General features: G+C 43.3%; 2 protein-coding genes across 6 annotated transcripts in view; one reads left to right on the forward strand and one right to left on the reverse strand.

The window, feature by feature from the left end:
* CDC73 (cell division cycle 73) overlaps positions 1–3,818 on the reverse strand; it is a 115,649-nt gene extending 111,831 nt beyond the window's left edge. Inside the window, exon 1 of the mRNA XM_054164932.1 lies at positions 3,654–3,818. Coding sequence (XP_054020907.1) covers positions 3,654–3,784 — 131 coding nt within the window. The 5' untranslated portion in view covers positions 3,785–3,818. The remainder of the gene's footprint in view (positions 1–3,653) is intronic.
* A 246-nt stretch (positions 3,819–4,064) lies between these two features.
* GLRX2 (glutaredoxin 2) lies at positions 4,065–7,981 on the forward strand. Of its 5 annotated transcripts, none has more exons than XM_054164998.1 (4): positions 4,065–4,272; positions 5,327–5,396; positions 6,818–6,994; positions 7,562–7,981. In XM_054164998.1, exons 2-4 carry the CDS (start codon positions 5,334–5,336, stop codon positions 7,688–7,690), a joined length of 369 nt encoding a protein of 122 aa, XP_054020973.1. In that variant the 5' UTR covers positions 4,065–4,272; positions 5,327–5,333; the 3' UTR covers positions 7,691–7,981. The 5 variants fall into 5 exon arrangements, with proteins under 5 accessions (XP_054020973.1, XP_054020970.1, XP_054020971.1 ...); XM_054164995.1 differs by lacking the exon at positions 4,065–4,272 and adding an exon at positions 4,656–4,743; XM_054164996.1 differs by lacking the exon at positions 4,065–4,272 and adding an exon at positions 4,750–5,186.
* Positions 7,982–10,100: the final 2,119 nt, after the last annotated feature.

Consider the following 10,100-nt stretch of genomic DNA (forward strand, 5'->3'; position numbering starts at 1 on the left):
TTGTACTCCTTTCAGTTCTTTCAGGCAGAAAGAACCTGATCAATAAACAGAGCTAAAAGCAAGCTGATCTTAATGTAGCTTACTTCATTCAATTTAGAAACACACAAAGGAGAAGAAATGAATTCTCTTATTTTCTATATTTAATAATGGCATCAATTACTTAAGAACAAAATAAAAATCTTAAGTTTCAGATTTCAAAAAAGCCCACTACTTATAGTTTTGCTTTAATGGTTCTTAAGAGTTGTACTGCTTAAAAAATAAAGCTCCATCTCAAAAAAAAAAAAAAAAAAAGAGAGAAAATGTTTGAAACATAGGGCAAGAAAATTTCACCTGTTTTTAACAACAGAAATTAATTTCCTGCTGATCTGTTCACCCTCAACCTGTGAGCATCAAGAGCTTGTTCATTTTCAACTGCATTAATTCTTCTTCCATGTTTCCCAAAAAATAACTTTCATAGAGATACTGAAGGCCTGTGTCTCACCCACAAAAGAAAGCAGTAATCTTTACAAACACAAGAGTAGGCACGCCGGGTATCACACAAATCACAACACCCATGACCAGCTGCTCACTGTTTAGAAACTTCTCAGCTGTGCATACAAACCCCTCTGCTGGGCAAACAAAGTAAGTCAGTTTCTCTGTTAGGCTGATTCCTTCCCTTGGATTCGAAACAGATTGTATAATCACTCTACAGGGGCCACAGAACAGCCATTAGAGAAAACCTAATGAAACCATTTTAGACCATCCAGCCTTCTTCATGTGCCAGCAGGGGTATTCACATTTTTATGATTGCAGAATCACAGAACAGTTTGGGTTAGAAGCAGTCTTATAAAGATCATCTATTTCTAATCCCTCTTCCATGGGCAGGGAGGGACACTTTCCACTAGACCATGTTGCTCAAAGCCCCATCCAACCTGGCCTTGATAACTTCCAGGGTTGGGACACACACAACTTCTCTGGACAACCTCTTCCAGTGTCTAATCCCTCTTAAACAGACAACTTCTTCCTAGTATGTAATCTGAATCTACCCGGTTTAAAGCCATTACTCCTCACTCTATCACTACACACCCTCATAAAAACTCACTCCCCAGCTTTCTTGTAGAAACTAACATGGATTACAATTAATTTCTGCTTTTGGTTTGGTTTGATTTTGGCTTTCCCCTTCCAGGTTACTTTGAACTTGGCTTAGTTCCTCAGACCAATCTACCCTTTGGCTGACACCTGTGTAACGATAGAGAGGGCAGCACTGCCAGCTTCTGCTAGCTTGGCTTCTCAGGGAGACACAGTGTTAAATGTCTACTTCTAATTCTAGCAGGGACAAAATGCCACCATGGCTGCATTACTCCCTCCAGATCGGCCGTAGAGATGCAGTTACAGCAACCACACTGTGCACACCTGAAGCAGAAATTAAGATCTGCATCATGAAAGACCAAGCCACTAACAACCGTCCAGTGCAATTATAGTTTGAATCCTGTCAAGTGACCTGAACACAAAAGATTTTGTATTCAGACTTACTGCATAAGTCTGGCAATTACATAAACTAACTGCTCCTAAACTGTGGTGTCAGGACTATGAAGTATGGCTTGCAGAACTGCTCTCCTTTTTTACAGTGTCTTCAATTTAAAGATTGGACAAACATAATTCCACAGTGTTTCCCAAGAAATCTGCATGGGTGACAGTGTGATCCTACCAAAAGTTCAGAAGCCACTGGCCTAGCCCAAGATTCATTAACTTCAAACAAACCAGAAAACACTCTCCAAGTTCTACAACACATCTATCACAAGAGGTGAGGACACAAACAGCTATTACAAGGTTACTTCTGCTGTTCTGGTGAGCATCCTCTGTTCACCTACAGTTCCTTCTTAACCGTGAAGATGAAGCTGTCTGAATGTACATGATAAAGTCTTCCTATCTGGCTGCTGTCTTTTTGTCTGTTTTTAACAATTTCCAGGCCAAATTCAAGCTCTCCTAAGCAGAAAGAGTTAGACTGGCATGTCAGTTTCTCTCTCACCAGCAGAGGTGTAATCAAACTTGTCTGCCTAGTTAACCATTATTTGTTACTGCTTGGGAAAACCACCTTGTAACAAGGAAACCACCACAAACTGTCTACACCGTTGCTCAGCAAAAACAGAACTAAGACTTTTCAAGAATTTTGAAGCTGCTTATGCAAATATTTTTCTTCCTCTTCAGTCTAGCTACCGGTATCCCCTATTCACCCAGGAAGTGCAAAGAAATTCCAAGGGAGCTTCTGGGAGCTTGAAATAAGTAATAAAGATAGCACACTGTGAGATTTAAATCCAGTGCAAAGTAAAATGATTTTCTGAAAAAAGATAAACAAAACTAAAAAAATAATAAATAGGTTTTGTTCCTTTTTCTCTCAAACTGGAAGTTGGGATATTGAAGGAATACTAATGTTAATGTCAGAATTATGATAGCTCAAAAAAAGTAGCAGTAACATCTAGTCATAGACTGAACAAGGCATTTTTTTGACATATCTACAGGTTCTTCTGCTTTTCCATCAAGCTTTACAGAATAACATACTCCCTTTGATCAGTACCTGAAACACTCCCTATCTGACACTTAACAGCAAACACTTTTTTTTCTCTTTGGTTTAAAAGACTGACTGAAATTCTTCTAACTAGGGCATTAAATGCAAGCAGCTGCTAAATTCAGAGGAAGGGATAGTGAAGACGGCCCTTGCACTGTAAGCAATACATATCACACTAGCAAATTCAACAGGTACAAAACCTCATTTTCTACTAGTTTTTCTTAAAAAAAAAAAAAAAAAAGAAAGAAAGAAAGAAAGAAAAAGCATTCTACCTAGCAGAATCATTCACACAACTGAAAGCCTGTCTCTGCTTAAGAGCAACTAGCAAACAGCCTGCATTAGGTCCAACGCAGTGTGAGGCTTCAGCTAGGTGCAGGCTGAGGAGAAGCGAAGCGCCTGTATAGTTCCACAGAGAACATAGATGACCAGAGAGAGTGTCGGTTTGGACCTTACTGACTTCCCTACATCAAGACAAAGCTCCAGGAAAAGCGAAGTGGCCCGAATAAACTAAATCGCTAAGTTTGTAACGTCGTGCTTTTCACACAATGCCCACAACAACTTCGAGAAGCTGCTTTCTGTCATCCCATCACACGAGACTACAAGACCCAGTCCCGCTGCAACCCTCCAGCCCCACCGGACCGCAAGGGCAGATCAACAACCAAAGAGCGACAGCTGAGCCCCGCTGCCTTTCTGGCCCAGAGCAGGGGCGCCGGTCGGTGGCTGGCCGGGCGGGGTCCCGGGAAGCTTCCCGAATGGACCGGCGAGTCCTCTCTACGCAACCAGGCTGCCGGCAGCAAAGGAAAAAGGGCCAGCGCCCACACCGCTGCAGAGAGTGCCGGCCGTTCGGACGCTCCTCTACCGGGACACCGTGCCCAGGAGAGAAGCCGCACGGTCTCGCTGCACTCCCGAAGGGCCCTGACGCGAAGCGACAAGCAGGCCGCCCGCCTCGCTCCTCACTGCGCAGGTGGTGGTGAAGGGCGGCGAGACAGCCCTCTCCGCTCCCCGGACGCACCTCTGCAACTTCGTGGCAACTTCTCCCTCCGCCCCCCCACCCATGCCTTCCCCAGGAGAGCTGCCGCCTGCAGCCCGCCCCGATCCCGCTGCGTACCCCCAGATGACATAGTTAGTCTTGACATTCTTGGGCCAGGAGAACTCGCCGAAGATCACCTCGTCGCCCTTCACCACGATCTCCTTCTTCTGCGTGTTGTACTGCCGCAGCACGCTCAGCACGTCCGCCATCTTCGCTCCGGAGCCGCCGGCCGCCGCCGCTTCGCTCTGGCCCGGCCCCTCTGCCAGCCGTGCGAGGACCCCGCCGCCAGCCTCCAGGTCGAGGGCTGCCTGTCGTGAATGCCTGAGCGAGAACTCCATCTCCGCAGCCGCCGCCTCCAGGGAGCGATGTTGAGTCCGTTGCCAGGGAGCGAGGCGCTCCCTGTCAGCTGTGGAACGGGTGTTCGCCGCTGCCGGGCACGGTCACGCGAATAGGACGGAGGGAGCCGACGCTCCTCACGGCCCCTGCCCCGGCCCGACCGGCCCTTCATAGCAGCACAGTGACCGCACAGAAGAAGGAGAGGAATGCCTCGAGGAAGAGTGTCAGAGCGGTCGGAAGCAATGCACTGATTGCACGCTGCGGGTCAGAAGGGAAATCTTCTGGAACCTGGATGCAAAGAGCTAACTTTGGCCTCTTCAAGGAATTGATTGAGAAATCCTGTGGGATAGGGCACTAGAAGGTAGGGGAGACCAAGTGAGCTGGTTAATATTCAAGCCCCATTTTCTCCAAGCTCAAGAATGAAGCCTCCTGAAGAATGAGAAATCCAGTAAAGGAGCTAGGAGACCTGCACGGTTGAGCTCCTAGGGCCTGGCCCGCAGAGTGGATGCCTCATGCCCCTTAGTACGGCCTGTGGGAGCTGTACCCCGCGCTGTAAAAGCTCTGTTCCCGCCGCGCCACCGTCAGCGCCGTTAGCAGGGCCCTCACCTCAGGCACTTGCCGCCCCCTGGCGGCGCGATGCGGCGCGGCTCGGCACATAGTGCCTCAAGACACCGGCAGCGCGGCGGCCAGCTGCATGCTGTGCTAGGAGGCGGGGCAGGGGCCTGCGAGTGGCGCCGGACCGCCGTGAGGACTACCACAGATCCCTCCCCTTCCTCTTGGCCGCCATGGCCCTGCAGGGGGCGCTGCGCGGAGCGTTGGGGCTGAGGCGCGGGTAGGTCGGTCTGTCTGTCCGTTTGTCTGCCTGCCTCTCGGGGCCGCGGCGGAGCCCCTCGCGGGTGGGAACTTTACCCCGGTGCCAAGACTTTGGGCTCTGGACGGAGCCCCGGAGGAACGGCCCTCCGGCGAGCGCAGCGGCAGACTGCCGGGCCGCCCGGGGCTCTGGCGGACGGCTGGCAGGGGGACGTACAGGCCTCGAAGCAGCACGCCAGCGGGACCCGCACCTCTGATGAAAGCGAGCGTGGTCCTTTCTGTTAGAGTCGGGTTGGGACGGTGAACACAGCCCGGTGACGGATTTGACACTTGTGTCTGTGTTACTACTGGGGGCGGGACGTGATTCTCTCGTGAGGGCAAGCCGGCTTGGTTATTCTTGCAGTCTGCAGCATCCGTCTTCGTTTTCATCTTCCTTCAGGCGTGATAGAACTAGGATGGCTGGAGGTAAAGTAGCTGAAGTAAGATTATATGTAATGGAGAAATCTCGTTAACTATGTAAGCAAAACAGTACAAAGCCAGCCTTTGTGATCTATAAATCGTAACTCGTTTGAAAGCTCAAACATTTAACTCTTATTTCTTTTCAGTTTTAGAATGGGGAATAGTCAGCCTACTTCTGTGGGATTGTCTAATGATGCTGTTGTGAATCAAATACAGGTAACATTATTTATGCAGTTCTTATTTTCACCATTCCTGGAAGCTGTAGTTACTTAAAAGCTCTTCTGATTTATACAGAGAAATTCTGTAACTAGGTCTGCATGTTGAAGCTGATTCATTATTATTTAAATGGTATTATTTAGCCACATCCATAGAAGTTGATCCTCCAAGGCTGCCTCCTTTTAACATTTTTTCAGACCCCTACTCTCATTCACTATTGCTATCAAAGTTGGGGATTAAACTTTGTAAAATGACTGATACCACGTGAGGTAAATATTTAAAGAGTAAATTGGGGTTTGAAGAAAATTTAATGATAGTAAATGGTATTCTGAAATCACCCTGAACTTACAGTAAATAAGGGCATTTCTTTCACCTCTTCAGAAGACATTTTGTCACTCCTTTCCCCTGCCACACCCCCTTTGCCTTACAGATTGGAAAAGCTGCACCAAGTAATTCAGGGAGATGCAGCTTGTGTGGCAGACTTCAGGAGCATCTGACTGCAGAGCAGGAGAAGGTTCAGGGTTGGCATTGTTGCATAGCTGTTGTACCATACACTGCACAATTGTTCTATTTTGAAGTCAAGTGCAGGTCATGTACAGATTCATAGCTGTCAGTTGTGTCTGTGGTAGAGATTGCTAATGTTAGCTCTCTCTTTCTCTGCTCCCACAAGGTCATAGCACTCCTAAAAGTTAAGACACTAAGTTTAAACATATTCCAGATACTCAAAGATTAGAGCATACCTTTTATTGAATAGCATACCTGGAATAGCAGAAGTTACTTTTATCTCCCCTGCAGTTCTGCAAACTGCTGAAGTTGCATCTCAGCACCCACTGCACTTGAGTGCAGATATTCTTTGGGATCTTGTCGAGTGCAGCTGCACTTCTTGAGCTTGAGTTTTTCTTGGGAGTTCACAGAGAGCATATTTTTTTATGTTCAAATATGGGACACATCCCTAAAGGAAGTGCTAGGCTGCTATAGAGGTCTTCAGAACAAATGTAAAGTGGCTATGTTTTGTACCCACCATACATGTGATACTTTGATAAATGCCTTCATAGAATTGTGCTGCTTCTTGCTTTTAAAGAAAAGTAGTTCATTCTTTGCCTAAGATTCTTCTGGGTGTAATTTAGCACTAGGGAAAATTTAGAAGTTGAGCTAGCTTTTCTTACCTTAAAAAACTGAGAATATAATACAGTATTTTGGAAGAATCTTCAGAAGTACCCAGCCATTGCTGTAGCTTAGCTGGGAACGCCTCAACTGCTATAAATATGTTGAAATGCCTTTCACAGAGAGTAGTTTTCCTGCAGCTGTTACCATAGCAGCAGGCTTTAAACTTCTGTGTATGTTTTCGTGACTGCTACTGTTAAAATACACAGACTTAAAAAACAAAGTATGCTGACTTAACCATCCTTTTGCACATCCAGGAGATTATTTCAGACAACTGTGTGGTGATTTTCTCCAAAACAACATGCATCTACTGCAAAATGGCAAAAAAAGTTTTTGAGGGTATGAATGTAAATTATACAGCTGTAGAACTGGACATGAATACAAATGGAAGTCAGTTTCAAGACATTCTTGAACAGATGACTGGTGGCAGAACAGTGAGTATACTTTCTCACTACATGTTAACAACCAAAGTAATGACTTAAACTACACCTGTTCCTCATGAGTTATTGACTGTATCAAGTTCTTCATCTTTTCCAAGACAAATAAACTTGGAATACAAGCTCTTAAAAACAAGGAACAGCAGAAGCGTTTTGTACCATCTTGGTCTCCGGATACATTCTGGCTATCCTTCTGAGGTGATATTTTCCCTACTGCCACTAAGGCAATTCAACTATCAAAGTCAGCTTTCATTTGTATAGGTGTATTTAATTCATTGTGTTTAGCACTTACCTTGTGTAATCTCTTCATTTGATATAGTCTTGCTCCAGTTAGTTATTTTATCAAGATCTCCCACACATTGTCTTTGTTCATGAGCTCCTCAAAAGTGGAATAAAGTTTCCCTTCTCCCTAAATACTATGTAAATGTACCAGTTGTAGAGTAATACTAAATATGGCTAGGCAAGAATATTACTGTTGTATATAAACTAGAGACCTTATGGGTTTGCTTAGATTTTTACTTTATTTGCAAGAGGTAACTAATGCAATTTTTGTTTTCTTCATAGGTCCCCAGAGTGTTTGTCAATGGGTCTTTTGTTGGAGGTGCTACAGATATTCAGAGGCTTCATGAGGAAGGCAAACTGCTTCCATTAGTTCATCAATGCCAAAAAAATCCTGGACTGCCATCTACTTAGCTTAGTCTTCCTTTCTATAAGCAGGATGCCAGACAAGTTAGACGACTGCAGAGATACACTGCATCAGCTGGACTCAAGAACTCTGAAACACAGATCTATGAATCCTAGATCAGTCTCAGTTACAGACTTTACGGACTTGGCAAATTACTTGGTGTCCTTTCCTCAGCTTTACCACAATGGTGATAAAAAACATAATGTAATTCTTGGGGGTTGTAAGTGTGAGATAGTGATGTGATGCTGTTACATGCTCATAGTATGCTTTAGGGAAGTATAGACTGGAGAAGAACAATCCTGTAATTTTATTTTTTAATGCAGATTAGTTTTCTTTTTAGCTTCATTCCAACAGTCAAAGATAAAAGGTCAGTCTAATGATTCCTTTAAATTTAATTCTTCTCTGTCAAATTGTATTCATAAAGATAGTAGGAAGCAAAACAAATTGGTATGATACTGCTGTAGGCTTGTCTGCCTTTCTTATATTTCAGTGCCTGATCATCTAGCTACCAAAGTGTATGTCCAGCTGCTACAGAAAAGGGAATAAAGATTCATGCAGCTCATTTTCACTCTGCATTGTCAAGTCTATACTATGTCATTCAGGAATATCCTTCTAGAGGAGCCAGACAGATTGCTGTCCCTAAACTGTTCAAACTACATTACAATCAATCCAGCAGTATTATGAAACCTAAGACAAGTAAAATGGGTCTAATATGCATAGAGTTTATTTAGTACTTAAATTCTACAGTCAGAATGCACTTCACTAGCTGTTTTAACTTGCAGTTAAATGTCTACAAGAAATGCCTAAAAGTCAATAGTTTCAGTACAATGTACATCCAAAGCCAGACCAGGCAATGCCAAAACTCTTGGTTATTTCAAGAAAGTTCGTACTCAAGTAGAAAATTATTTCCCACTCTTCAGTGAAAGGGACCATTACACTACTAAAGGTGCACAGTTTCAAATAAAAACATTAATCGATGAATTTGTTACTCCTTGTGATTAAGGTTCTTGCTGTTTCCATTTTTCAGCATTGCATGCATCTAAATTTCCCCCTCCACTCAGGGGGATAAAAGCATCACACCTATCTTCAAATCCAGACAACCATGACTGTAAGAGTATAATTTAGAATTTGACAGCTTCCTTTTGTGATGTGGGTTTGAAGTAAGTTTACACTGCACCCTTTGTTGGAATTCTTTAGTATACAGTGGCCTGCACTGTGCATCTTTAACATGTAATGAGCTAATTAAAAATGCTGACCTCATTACATTTTTATTGTTGTGGTTTACTGTATTTTGCTAGTTTCATTACTGCCTTCTTCAAATCCTGTGTACAAGGACACATTCATCAAGATAAACACAAAAGTGAATCTCTCCCTAATTTTATATTTATTAAAGCCATTTAATTTGCACACATGGTGGTAACCAAGCATTCTTTTCCTCTGCTTATGATTCTTAGTCCAGTTGTTTTCTCAGAAGATTTACAATGATTTTGCACCCAAATGGGATTCACTGTGTAAAAATAACAGCATACAAAGGAATTTTTCATAGACCATTTAATTTTGTTCCCTGTTTAAAAACAGAAGTCCCAAACCAGTAGTCTAAAATAACCCTTTTGAGTTCTCTGCTTCAGAAATCCCAGGGCATTGTCACTTAAGGTAGTATTCTATTCCAATGTCAAGCAAACATGCTGTGTGCCTCCAGATCCGAGTGCCCATTTAATAAAGAAGGTATGTCTTAAGGCACTCAAAGGGTTAATTATGTTTATTTTCCAACATATTAAGGCTCCCCATCCAAATTGTTTCTCATTAATTTTGTGTATTTTCAGATAAAGTAGCAGCAAGACAGTGCCTTCATTACTGGATGGCACAAAGCCATGTTATGTTTAAGTAATTTAAACATGATATGGCAGTTATAGTGTGGTTCTACTCTATCAAAAAAACCACAGGGACTCAAAAAGAGTCAGTAAAAATTTCCCTAGCCTTTGCTTAGCATTATCTCCAAGACAAAACTGGTTTATCTTAAATCACGCTTGCCCTGGGATCTGAATGTTTACAATTACCCACTAAAAGATTCTGTCCTTAACTGCACATCCAGCTTAAATACCACACTCCTAAGAAGCCTGAGAAAGCTGGAAACAAACATCAAATAACTAAGCAGACAGAGCTGTGAATGCTGTGCTGCTTCTTTATACAGAATTATTATCAAAGAATTATTTTTAAAGAGTAGAACTGCACTTTTATAGGAGAATGTAACAACCTTTTATTTGTAACTAGTTGTGCTTACCTCTAAGAAGCTGGTAACATTAGGAAAACAGCTAGTCAATATTCATTAATGAAGCATTTGTAAAAGTTCTCAACATACCACACATATATATGCAAATACATATATATTTAAACTTAAATGCAGAATGCAGATACACC

This window comes from Dryobates pubescens, chromosome 11 (assembly GCF_014839835.1).
Source record: "Dryobates pubescens isolate bDryPub1 chromosome 11, bDryPub1.pri, whole genome shotgun sequence".
Taxonomy (NCBI): Eukaryota; Metazoa; Chordata; class Aves; order Piciformes; family Picidae; genus Dryobates; species Dryobates pubescens.

Excerpts from the sequence above, each read along its gene's own strand:
- GLRX2 (XM_054164995.1), top strand. The coding sequence starts at position 4,697 with ATGGCCCTGCAGGGGGCGCTGCGCGGAGCGTTGGGGCTGAGGCGCGG. Across the intron at positions 5,397-6,817 it reads CTGTTGTGAATCAAATACAG|GAGATTATTTCAGACAACTG; the intron begins GTAACATTATTT and ends TTGCACATCCAG. Across the intron at positions 6,995-7,561 it reads AGATGACTGGTGGCAGAACA|GTCCCCAGAGTGTTTGTCAA; the intron begins GTGAGTATACTT and ends TTTTCTTCATAG.